We start from the raw sequence: 11,994 nt of genomic DNA on the forward strand, positions 1-11,994 counted from the left end.
TCTAAACAAAATGGATAATCGAGGAGATCTTAGAACGCAGACCAACCTCTTTGTGCGATTTAGCTGGGAACAGCGGACAAAAACCAACGACACTGTAGTACGAAGTGACTTTAGGGACCTATATCCATGTCTAGAGCAAAGACCCTTCTCGAGACTCCTATGTATCCAACAAAGATTTCTTCTTCTTCTACTCAACATATTCGAACAATTCCAGCTTCATCACCACCTGAAAGTGATCCTCTATCGTTAGACTTTTAACCGTCGAAATTAGATACACTCTCTGAAAACGTCTTCTCATCATCAAAGATAGCACCAAAGTCTACGAAAATAAGAATGCAACACTACTGAGCCATATGATACACTTTAATCCTCCATTACGCTCGGACCGAATAAGCCCAAAAGTTCTGCTTTCGAGCTTACATTACAGACGTAAACGAAGTGGGTCAAAACCAAAAGTGGCTCTCGAAAGTGCTTTCAAACCTGTCGTTAGGTGCCACCGGAAACCTCGAAATTATCATGCTTTCTTGATTAAATAGCCCTTATTTCTTGGTAAACTGTCTTCTTCAAACTTAGTCATAATGTCTATTATGCTCTGACGCTGACACTTTGTATATTATCAACGAAAAAAATTCGAGATGCCCTCATCGAACCATTTCCTCATCTCACTCATTGCCGAAAAAGAAAACGAGCTAGGAAAGTCAAAACGATGTCTTTGACCTTGTCATTTGATAGATCCAAGAAATCAAACAGTGGTTTAAAATTGGCGAATAATTTGAAGATCGCTCTTGCCCAGAATTTAGCTGATGCCAACTCCAAGTTAACCATCGATACAGAGTCCAATGAGCTAAGACTAACGGTTGCGGGATCTGAGTTCAGTTTGTTCAACGCCAACGCTATTTTGAGATACGTTCTAGCCGACTTTAAAGGTCTTGAGTCTCCAGAATCGCATTTTGCCGTTTCGTCGCTCGAAGCTTTGCTGTACCATCCTAATGCTCATAAGGAACATATCGACGAAACTGTGAACAAAGCCTTGGAAAACTACTTGTTAGATTTTACTGAGCCACTTGGTGCTACCAAATTGATCACTTTTGCCAACGCTTATGCCTTGAGTCCCGCCTTGGTGGAGGCTCATCTAAAAGCTTTACCCGAAGCTGTCTCAGCTGCAATTGCGATTGCGAAGTCTTCAGCTCCAAGAGAATCATCTAACGCCAAACACACCGGTGCTGTGAAAGTTGATACCAATTTTGCGGTCAAGAAACATGGTGCCGAAATATTGCCCAAAGAAGGCGAGCGTAACATCCTCATCACTTCTGCACTTCCATATGTGAACAATGTTCCTCATCTAGGGAACATCGTTGGTAGTGTGCTTTCTGCTGATATCTATGCCCGCTACTGTGAGGCCAGAAATTACAACACTTTGTTCGTGTGCGGTACAGATGAATATGGAACAGCCACTGAGACTAAGGCACTTGAAGAAAAATGTACTCCGCAGGAACTTTGTGACAAATACCACAAAATTCACAAAGACGTCTACGATTGGTTTCAGATTGGGTTTCACCACTTTGGAAGAACCACTACCGATCAGCAAACCACGATTGCCCAAGGAATTTTCAATGATTTAAACAAGAACGGCTATTTGGAAGAGCAAACAATGAAACAACTGTACTGCGAGGTTCATAAATCCTTCCTGGCTGATAGATTTGTGGAAGGTACTTGTCCAAAGTGTGGTTACGAGGACGCTCGCGGTGATCAATGTGATAAATGTGGTGCCTTACTAGATCCATTCGAATTGATCGACCCTCGTTGTAAGCTGGATGGTAGTAAACCAATTCCGCGATTCTCAGACCATGTATTCATCTCTTTGGATAAATTGGAATCTAAGATCAAAGCATGGGTGGAAAAATCATCCAGGGAGGGCGACTGGAGTAAGAACTCAAAAACCATCACCAACTCCTGGCTCAGAGAGGGCCTACAACCCCGCTGTATCACAAGAGACCTTGTGTGGGGTACCCAGGTTCCGCTAGAGAAGTACAAAGACAAGGTTTTATACGTGTGGTTTGACGCTCCTATTGGCTATGTGTCAATCACTGCTAACTACACCAAGAAATGGGAAGAATGGTGGAAAAACCCTGAAAATGTAGACTTGTATCAGTTCATGGGTAAAGACAATGTTCCTTTCCATACCGTTATCTTCCCAGGTTCTCAGCTCGGTACTGAAGAAAACTGGACCATGTTGCACCACTTGAGTACAACTGAATACCTACAGTACGAAGGAGGAAAATTCTCCAAGAGTAGAGGCGTTGGTGTGTTCGGAAATAATGCCAAAGAGACGGGTGTTTCTCCTAGTGTGTGGAGGTACTACTTAGCGTCCGTGAGACCTGAGTCCAGCGATTCCCACTTCTCGTGGAACGATTTTGTCGCTAGAAACAATGGTGAACTGCTTGCCAACCTAGGAAACTTCGTGAACAGATTAGTCAAGTTCGCCAATGCCAAATACAACGGTGTTGTGCCCGAATATTCCATCAGCCATTTGAATGATTTCGAATCGTTAAAGAAGGATGTGGATGCAACTTTGACCAGCTACATCAGCGAAATGGAAAGAACTCACGAAAGACGTGGTCTTGAGTTGGCAATGGCACTCAGTGCCCGTGGTAATTTATTTTTGCAAGAGAATAAACTAGACAACACTCTATTTTCAGACTTCCCAGACAAGTCCGATGCTGTTGTTGGTGTTGGTCTCAACCTCATTTACGCCGTTGCGTCTGTCATCTACCCATTCATGCCTGAGAGTGCCGAAACTATTTACAGGATTTTGAATGCCCCACCTCTACGCATTGACAGCACTTTCAACCTCAGCATACATGGGGGACACAATATCAACAAGGCTGAATACCTCTTCAAGCGTATTGACGAGAAAAAAATCGACGAATGGAGAGGCATGTATGGTGGCCAACAAAAATAAGCTAACCAATGACATCAAATAAATAAGCGCGAATGAACTCTAAATTTTGTAACAACGAGTGCATGCACACGTAGCTAGTAGCGAGAGATGCTTGATGTTTCTCTGTTCTGATCGAATCTCTTGATGCCTGAATCTTAAGATGAGCCGTTCGCAATGAGGTGGCATTCGAGAGACCATTATATCAAGTGAGCAGAGTAGTATAGATCACACTTTCTTTAACACATTTGAACCCAACCGGTAAGCCTGCAAAGATGTCAGGTCAAATATTAGAGGCGGTCTCTATTTATCTGACTCCAAACATTCCTATTGAACCGATTTCTCAGGGTGCAGAGGCTGTTGTTTTCACCACTTCAGTTCATCCATATGAACCGAAGCAGGAGAGCTCAGAAACGTCGAACAAATACATCTTAAAGTACAGGCCTCCAAAAAAGTACAGACATCCTTCAATTGATAAAGCTCTAACTAAACACCGGACGCTGAGCGAGTCCAGGATCTTGGCCAAACTTTCACAACTTCCCGGTCTTAATGTACCCAAGCTCATCGCATGTGACGTGTATAATGGATGCATATGGATTGAGTTTTTAGGCGAAGAGCTGCCAAACGGAAACGGTTTCAGCAGCCTTAAAAACTTCCTGTGGATGAGCGCCTCAGATCCACACAATAAATGCGTCGAGACTGTGTTGGAAAAAGTGGGCCGTCAGATTGGACTTTTGCATTGGAACGAATATTGTCATGGAGATCTAACAACATCTAACGTTGTTCTACAGCAGAGTGATGGAGTCTGGGAACCTTACTTGATTGATTTTGGGCTAGGATCGGCAACAACATTTGTGGAGGACAAGGGCGTTGATTTGTATGTATTGGAGAGAGCTGTGGACAGCACACATTCGCGCTACGCCGTCACTTACAATGAGTGGTTAATGCGAGGATATAAGGCAGTTTATCACGAACAAAGTAAAAAGGGCGAGAATCGGTTACGTGAGGTTTTGAAAAGGTTCGAGGAAGTCAGATTGAGGGGCAGAAAGAGGAGCATGATAGGATAATCGACGGTTCTCAGGCTTTTTCTGTTACATTCGATAGCCTACTGCAAAGAGTTTCTTAAAATGCCTTTCACGCAACCCATCACTCCATTGAACAGTAGTAATGTATCACCTACCCGCAAATCGCGGACATCAGTCTGTCCCTCATTTATGAGCTTTTTGCTGAGCAGGTAGTACCTCATAACACCACAGAGACATCCTGTTGAGAGGTATGGCGTTTGATAGAAAGTACCGGAGCCTTCAGGTTTGTCTTGTAGCACCGCAATATTGGTGATGGATCCCTCCATCAGCTCAAATGCACTATTGTATAATAGAATTTCTGACTTTACTCTGGGATTTGTTATGGTTGACCGCAGCTCTTCCATTCGAGACCTGGCCTCGTTGTAATGATCTCTTCTTGTTGTCTTGAATGTCGTGAAGGGAGATGCTGTTAACGCTTGAGTGTCGATAAATATGTCCCATGGTTCCTGATTAGCTGAATCTATTAGACCGCCTAGAATAGTGTTGAGAAAATACTGGGTAGATGAAGAGTAATGGAAAGGATTTGACGGTATCTCATGAGCCTCAATACGCATTTTCCCCGTGTGGGATACTAAAATTCTCATCTTGTAGCATTTGCGGTCATTGTACAAGCTCTGCATACGGGTGTGTAAGTTTGTAGAAGCAGTTACAGGACAAGGCAACGCCATGATCAGTTTTTCGATTAACAGAGCGAACGGAATTTCAAAATCCCATTTGAAGTAGTTCAGCGTTAAAGTAAGACGTTGAAATTGTTCCCCTAGAAGCAAGAACCGATTGTAAAAGGTGTTCATTAGGTCTGATTCTGGGATATTAGCAGGATCCTCGTCGAGAGGCTCTGGTGGAGGTGAAATTGGACGATTATCTCTCTGTGCTTCGCGAAAAAGCTGGAAAATTGATGATTCGTCATGCGGCAAGTTTTCATGATCGGCTGCTGACAATAATGGATCAAAGTTTCCGAGATCCGGCCAGTTCCCGGCTGTTTCAGTTTGTTTATGAGTGGCAGTCGTGGTAAGAGTGAATCCGGGATCATATCGCAGCGTAGACAAAAGTTCGAAATCTGAATCTTCGAACTTAAAATTTGGGTCAATGATCCCATGTTGAACAATTTCTGAGACTTGTCGCTGCATCTCGGTAAGTCCAGTTTCTTCGTCGGCAAAGGAAAGCATTTTCATCGAGCTGCCGATGAATTTGAGAGCTAGCCTGGCACTCTGAATTGTAAGGAAGGGAGGGATGAGAATGCCTTCGTCTTGAACTGCAGTTATGGTTCGAAGAATATATCGACTCGAAGAACGACTGGAGTATTGGGTAGCGGTCGCGAAACTGAATACGTTTGACAGCACTCAAGCAGTACGCTAAGTATTCTTCTCACTATGCAGAGTTCTTGTGGAGCCTTTAACAGTAATCTTTGATACTTTTTTACCGCCTTTAAGAGTTTCTGAGCTTTAACATTACCCAACCATACCGTATATGGGAGATGCTGTCATTTATAAAACAAGTGACAGACTACTATGAACATGGTATTTGAACTCCACGAAGAGAAAGAAGGACTAATCTCAGATATTAAGGGCATTCGCAATGACTGCACTGATTAGAAGTTAGGTTTTTGCAGCTGTGTAACGTCAGGCGATTTTTTTGTAGAATACGTAAACTTGGCAGAAACTCGATGGAACAGGAAGACAAGTTCAAAATAGAACAACATTAAAAAGATATATTCAAAATGTTGGTAAATATGATGTATTTCTCTATAGGAAAGAGATTTTAAGGTACGAAAATACAGAAGTTTCTACATATAGGCCACACACGGAAAAGCGCTTTCTCCATTAAAATCTGCGCATCAGTCTCAATATATACGTGATTGTTTAGTTCAAAGGTACTTGTGGACTATTTGCCGTGTTGAAATGATGTCGTCCATTTGATGTCTTGTCAGTTAGAGATCCACCCAGCTATCAGCCGCCGGGTATGCAGGAGACAATGGCTATTGGAGCTCGACCAACATTAAAACCCCAACGTTTCCCTGAACTTAGATGCCTGACAGTCAAATCCTCAGATCAAGACTGTGTCGCCAGAAGAACCCTCTGGGGCTTCAAAATACATGTTGAACGAGTAGATAAGATAACATGATATTTTAGGGTCTGTATAGTATTGCTTATCATCTGAAATCTTCATAAGAGCCTTGTTGGCGCAATCGGTAGCGCGTATGACTCTTAATCATAAGGTTAGGGGTTCGAGCCCCCTACAGGGCTTTTTTAATTTTTTGCCAATTCTTTAAATTCGATCTTCGTATGACGATATAACGAATTCACTATGTACTAATGATGAACTCGATTCAATTCAACCTTCGCCAGTGTTGTAATGCCTAAGGGCAATTAGTTCGTGGACCTGACCAAGCTCCATACAGCCACCGATTCCTTTATGGTCGATTCTATCACGCGCATCACTTCTGCTTTGGAATCAGCGCGCGAATTGACCCTTGAAGCAGCAGCTGTAGCAAGTTCGCGGTTCGGAGAGACCTCTTACCATCGGTATTCGCAGAATATAACCCCAGAGGGACTCCGTTCATTGTTAAACTCGCGCAATGATCGAGAAGTACGCGATGGGATGAAAAAAGTAGCTTCGCTGCTGGCTTCGGACGATTCAACCGTCAATCTGGAAACGTATTTCGCAGATGTGGTTAAGAACGTCGGATTGTCAACGGACATCAAAGTCAAGAGGCTTGTGTCAATCTACTTATTAAGGTACGCGGCAAAACAGCCCAATCTGGCTCTTCTGGCGGTCAATTCTATTCAGAAATCGTTAGCGGATTCAGATTCGCAGTCTCGTGCGCTGGCGCTCAAGATGCTCTCTGACATCAAGATTCCGTCTTTATACCCAATTGTTTTACATTCCGTGAAAAAGGCCATTACCGACAGTGCCCCGGAAGTTCGCTGTGCCGTCTGCTTTGCCCTCCTCAAAATATACCGTGAACAACGCGAGCATGTTGTGGAAGATGTAACTCCATTGTTGAAAGACCTACTTGCAGATTCAGACGTAACCGTCATTTCTTCTGCGGTTGTGTTACTAAAGGAGGCATTTCCTGATTCATTGGAATTTCTCCACGGCCATTTTCGCCGCTATTGTGAAATCCTGCCACAGCTGACACAGTACTCACAGGTCTACCTGATCGACTTGCTTACATTGTATTGCAAAACATTTGTGCAAAAGCCTGTGCTAAAAGATTTGAGTAATCCTTCTCAAATTTCAGCTCTTCCTGACGCTTTCAATGCAGTACCTTTTGCGACTTATGATGTTGTATTCGACTCCGACCTGGAGCTTTTTTTACAAACAATTGATAACATGCTGCACTCTCCTAATCCCGCTGTTGTCGTTTCCATAAGTAAGGCTCTTTTCGAGCTTACCCCTCCTGTGACCTTCAAGAATTCACGAGCTACCGGAGTTTTAGCAAGACTAGTAAGTTCACCATCTTTCTACAGTGATCACGGCATCATTCTGCAGTGTATTTTGATGTATTGTGCTGTTGACCCTACAACATTCTCCCCTCTTTTGAAAAAGTTCTTCCTCTTTCCCAGCGATGATGCTTGCGCCGCGATTTACAAGCTCAAAATCATCGCAACGCTAATCGATAACAACAATGTCAAACAAATTGCACAAGAACTCAAGTTTTATATCTCAACTGATCAGCGCCCTGAAATTGTTCAGGAGGCGCTCAATTCTCTTGCTGTCTGTGGCACGGTATCTCAGCGCTTGTCGATGCATATCAGTAAATGGCTGTTGAGCCAAATTGCAAAATCAAACGCGTCTACATCTTTGGAATCATATGTTGGAGTTATTAGATTCTTGATTCAGGAGTATCCCTCCAAACATCTAGGAACAATGGTACATTTGTTCGAAACACTGCGAAGTGGAAGCTTTTTATCAGGGTCGGCAAAGGCTGGTATCGTTTGGCTTTTCGGAGAATTTGCTACAATTAATTTTGCAATATGTCCTGATGTACTGAGGATACTGTTACCGGGCTTTTCTTCGGAACCAAAGGAAACCCGAATTCAGATAGTTCTACTTGCAGCGAAAATTCTATCTTGCGACGTGGAATACTCCAAGGCAAAGGATGGTGCTTCTGATGCTGTTTACGACCTTGAAAATTCGAGGATACACAAGCTGGCACAAACCGCTTTTTATTTAGCCAAGTTTGACGAAGATTTTGATATCAGAGATTGTGCTAGAATGTTTTCATCGCTCTTTGAGAAACAAAAGTTTGAAGTCGCATCTCTGCTACTTCAGGCGCCTAAACCACCATCGATTCGTTGTATGACCTTTGATGCTCCGGTCACCTTTGAAATTGGGAGCATGGCACGCCTAGGTCTTGATCATGACATGGAGGATTATCTCAACCCATCAAGTTGGAATAGTGACCAAACCGATAAAAGCTCAGAACTACGGAAACCAGCAGACCTTAAAGATTACAGTAAGTTCCAAAAGAGTTTCTCTTCTGCCTCATTTTCTAATGCTGGCGATTATCGTGAATCAGCTCAAAGTAGAAGCGGCGACTCGGAGAAGATGCCTAACACGCCATCTCGCGTTTTCACCTCGTCTGTGGGCAAAAAATATCAGCTCCAAACCTTGGACGATTTTTTTTCGGAGGTTCCGACAAGGGCATCCAAGCCGGTTCGTAGAGTAGTGATCGAAGAGGATGAAACGTCAAGCGAAGGAGAAACTTCGGATGCTAGCACTTCGGAGGAAGAGTATTCAGACGATGAGACTAGTGAAGAGGACTCAGAAGACGAAAATTTAGAATAAATAGCTCTCGAAATACTAGTTTAGCGCAAAAACAGTTGTTCTGATCGTAATTTGTATGGTGTTTAACCGCTGATATATACCTTGTATTTAATTGCCAGCATCGATATGCTCAAATCACAATGTCCAGTTCTTCTACTTTCTGGCCAGATCCCTCATCGAATGAAGGATAATAAGCAACCATGGAGTCCGGACACTGAACATAGGTGTTGTTATAGAGGTTCCAGAACGCTTTGCGTACGTTTTTAGCAGGATGGAATAGTCCCGCCCATACGTAATTCAAAGCAATCCCTGGCCCTAGTGCAAATCTCAAAGCCTCAATTCCTTCGACGATCCGAACTATGACATGAGGTGATGTCTCAAAAACATTTGGTACCAGAAGGTTCCATAGGTGCAAAAAGGCGTCTTCATAACCTTTTCCCATACAATTTAGAGCAAGGTGTCTTATTACAGTGGCTGCAGTCTGACGATGAACGAGGTCTCGGTCTGTCAAGGCATCTTGTAGTAAAGGCACAGTAGCATATATGAAATTCTTTGACATGTCCCCAATGTACTCGAACATGAATGTCAGAGCTTTAAGAACACCGTTTTGTACATTCGTTTCTGGCGTTTTATACTCGTTCATGATAGCAGGAATCACTGTAATCGGTCCACACGTCTCCGCTACGATTCCAATTGCCACGGCGGTACAGACCCGAAGTTGCCGCTCCTGGACCTTCAAATTATTCAGTAGTGCAACAAGAACATCCTGAGGTCCTATAGTTTTGGCGATAGCACCAAACGAGGCATTAGCAGCTCTCCTGATTGACTTTGTTGGGCTCTTCAGCATTTCCAGGAGCTCAAAACAGATTCGCATCCATTCCTTTGGAGGAACACTTTCAGGACCCTTTTCGGCGATTCTTCCAACGAAAACAATACAGTTGAGTTGCACCCTTCTATGGCGATTTCGAAGTATTGGGGTCAAGTTCGGAAGAATTTGGTTTGGTGGCGGTTGCAGCTTTTCGAAATCGATACAACCAACAATTTGGCTCATGGCACCAATGATTGCACCTAAAACCTCGGGATAAACCTCGCCCAGTGATTCATACAGGATGATGTTTAGCTTGTTCAGCATGCTAAGTTCTCCGCAATGATATATAGCTTGTACCATCATAGCACACAGTTCTGCTGCATGCTGTCGAACGACAGGCGATTTGTGCTTCAAGTGCTCAAGGACGGTACTCACTAATGGTGGCAGATACGGTTGCATTCTGACGTCCAAACATTCTATGACAGCACCAAATCCTTGTAGAATAGCGCGATCTTCGTTTGATTGCTCCTGGAATGCAATGAGCAGACCATCAATAAGTCTGGTCTCTAATCTCTGATCAATATCTTGAGAACCATACTGCTTCATAATGCGGCCAATGGTTCGGACTGCCATAACCCTTAGAGGCTCTGACTCATCTCGTAAAGGGTCTAACAATTTGCTTATCGAGTACGCAGTTCCGCTCCTTTCTGATAGCACAATGGTAGTGTAGACTACAAGTCTGCTAATCTGACGATCCAAAGCTGTGCGTCGGCTCCAAAAAGACCGGAAGAAATCTGGCATTATTTCTTCCTTCACCTGCTTGAAAGTTAATCCACCTGCCGCACAGCATTTTTGTAGAACCAGTAAAACTGCTTTTTTCATTTCATCATCTGGAGATTGGAACTCTCTTCGTACTATTCGCATCATTTCTTGCGTGTAGTATCCAGCATATTCTTCGTCCATTAGAGCAATCAGGTAAGCCAATGCTCGTAAAAACGACGCCAAAGATTTGCCTCTGTGAGTTTTGATACCTCTCCATAGAGGCTCCAAAACAACATTGAAAGTGTCGATCCCATAGGGATGTGTACTTTGAGCTAAAGAAGCAATGCATTGAGCAGTGGCAATGCGCACCTGCAACTGTTCATCGCTCAAGCTTTCCGATATGCATTCTACTAGCGATTGTAGGTAGGGCAAAATACCTATGCCCATGATGACGCCTATTTGCTGTATTGTTTTCATTCCCGTGTGACGTGCACGCCAGGACTTTTTAGAGCGGCAAACGGCCCGCAGAAAGGGAACAAGATTGGACACACCTAATGATTTTGCGACCAACGCTAATACTCTGGAAGTGATATTTCTCACATATTCATCCTGATGGTCGATGTCAGAACGAACAGTGGTTATAATTTCGAAGAGACCCACGGCTTGCGCCAAACGAGAAATGATTTCTCTGCCTATTTCTCGAGTAACCTGATCCTCATCTATGAGGGTAGGCGCTATCACCGTTATAATACGATGCGTGTAAGGTTTGACGAGGTCTCCCAATTGAGTCATTATACGATCGACCACCTTGATCATCAAATGACGTTCCTGGTCTTCCAAAGATCTGTCCATAAGAATTGGCAGAACTCTGTTGAATATACGTGGAGCGCCAAAGTGAGCGGCTCGATCTCTCAGAGCTCGCATTGCAGTTTTCCTGACTTGTGGTTTTGCATTCTTGATTCTCAGGAGAATACGCAGAAATTGGCGGTCTTTATCTTCCTCCTCACTTAGTTCGGGTTTTTGTAGTAATAGCTCTCCAAAATGCGCTTTATCCGAGGGTTTGAAAAACTGCAGATCTCCGACCCCCGGCACTTCTGTTACCAACTCTCGTGATAGCTCATCGGTTGCAGCTTTTGACGACGATTTAGGCATCTGATATCCCGCTTCCAGGTCCCATCTGGATTTCTTTGGAACCACCATTGTTCCTTGATCTAATTTCGAGATTTCATTGTCACCAGATTTGATCGAAGCTACGTCCCATCTGGACACTTTTGCCTTCTTGGAGCCCTCGTCTTTTCCCGCTACTGAATCGACATCTTCAAGAGGTCTTTTTGACACAGCGTCTTGTTCCAGCTTCAAGTCAAATCTCTGCCGTTGATAGTCTGATTCTCGTGCATATGCGGTCTTTGCAACAAGTCGATCTTTGAGATGGTCTTCCTCAGCGCCAATTTCCAGCTCTTGTTGCACTTGTTTCGGGATTGAATATGCTGCTGTTAAATTTCTCTTAGAGTCACTCTTACCTCCACCAACGAACTTGACTCCAGACATTATTGTAGAGTGTATTTGTTGAGGAGTAAGCGCCACTTTTAAGAGTGAAAAGGTTCACCATCTTTAATTGACCTTTAAAGTTC

The 11,994-nt window shown here is 43.6% G+C and overlaps 5 protein-coding genes and 1 non-coding gene across 6 annotated transcripts; 4 read left to right on the plus strand and 2 right to left on the minus strand.

The window, feature by feature from the left end:
- Nucleotides 1–706: 706 nt before the first annotated feature.
- Nucleotides 707–2,962, plus strand: MES1 (LALA0S10e00958g1_1; the record flags this gene model as incomplete). The annotated part of the gene is made up of 1 exon (XM_022775382.1): nucleotides 707–2,962. The coding sequence occupies one exon, from the start codon at nucleotides 707–709 to the stop codon at nucleotides 2,960–2,962; it is 2,256 nt and encodes a 751-aa protein (XP_022630255.1).
- Nucleotides 2,963–3,213: 251 nt separating this feature from the next.
- Nucleotides 3,214–4,005, plus strand: BUD32 (LALA0S10e00980g1_1; the record flags this gene model as incomplete). Its single annotated transcript, XM_022775383.1, has 1 exon — nucleotides 3,214–4,005. The coding sequence occupies one exon, from the start codon at nucleotides 3,214–3,216 to the stop codon at nucleotides 4,003–4,005; it is 792 nt and encodes a 263-aa protein (XP_022630256.1).
- Nucleotides 4,006–4,043: 38 nt separating this feature from the next.
- Nucleotides 4,044–5,195, minus strand: ABZ2 (LALA0S10e01002g1_1; the record flags this gene model as incomplete). Its single annotated transcript, XM_022775384.1, has 1 exon — nucleotides 4,044–5,195. The coding sequence occupies one exon, from the start codon at nucleotides 5,193–5,195 to the stop codon at nucleotides 4,044–4,046; it is 1,152 nt and encodes a 383-aa protein (XP_022630257.1).
- A 998-nt stretch (nucleotides 5,196–6,193) lies between these two features.
- Nucleotides 6,194–6,266, plus strand: LALA0_S10e01024r. Its single transcript has one exon. It is a non-coding gene; the product is annotated as a tRNA-Lys (tRNA).
- Nucleotides 6,267–6,435: 169 nt separating this feature from the next.
- Nucleotides 6,436–8,814, plus strand: APL6 (LALA0S10e01046g1_1; the record flags this gene model as incomplete). The annotated part of the gene is made up of 1 exon (XM_022775385.1): nucleotides 6,436–8,814. One exon carries the CDS (start codon nucleotides 6,436–6,438, stop codon nucleotides 8,812–8,814), a length of 2,379 nt encoding a protein of 792 aa, XP_022630258.1.
- Nucleotides 8,815–8,923: 109 nt separating this feature from the next.
- HSH155 (LALA0S10e01068g1_1) lies at nucleotides 8,924–11,911 on the minus strand (the record flags this gene model as incomplete). Its single annotated transcript, XM_022775386.1, has 1 exon — nucleotides 8,924–11,911. One exon carries the CDS (start codon nucleotides 11,909–11,911, stop codon nucleotides 8,924–8,926), a length of 2,988 nt encoding a protein of 995 aa, XP_022630259.1.
- Nucleotides 11,912–11,994: the final 83 nt, after the last annotated feature.

Source organism: Lachancea lanzarotensis, scaffold LALA0S10, assembly GCF_000938715.1.
Source record: "Lachancea lanzarotensis genome assembly LALA0, scaffold LALA0S10, whole genome shotgun sequence".
NCBI classification, from domain to species: Eukaryota; Fungi; Ascomycota; class Saccharomycetes; order Saccharomycetales; family Saccharomycetaceae; genus Lachancea; species Lachancea lanzarotensis.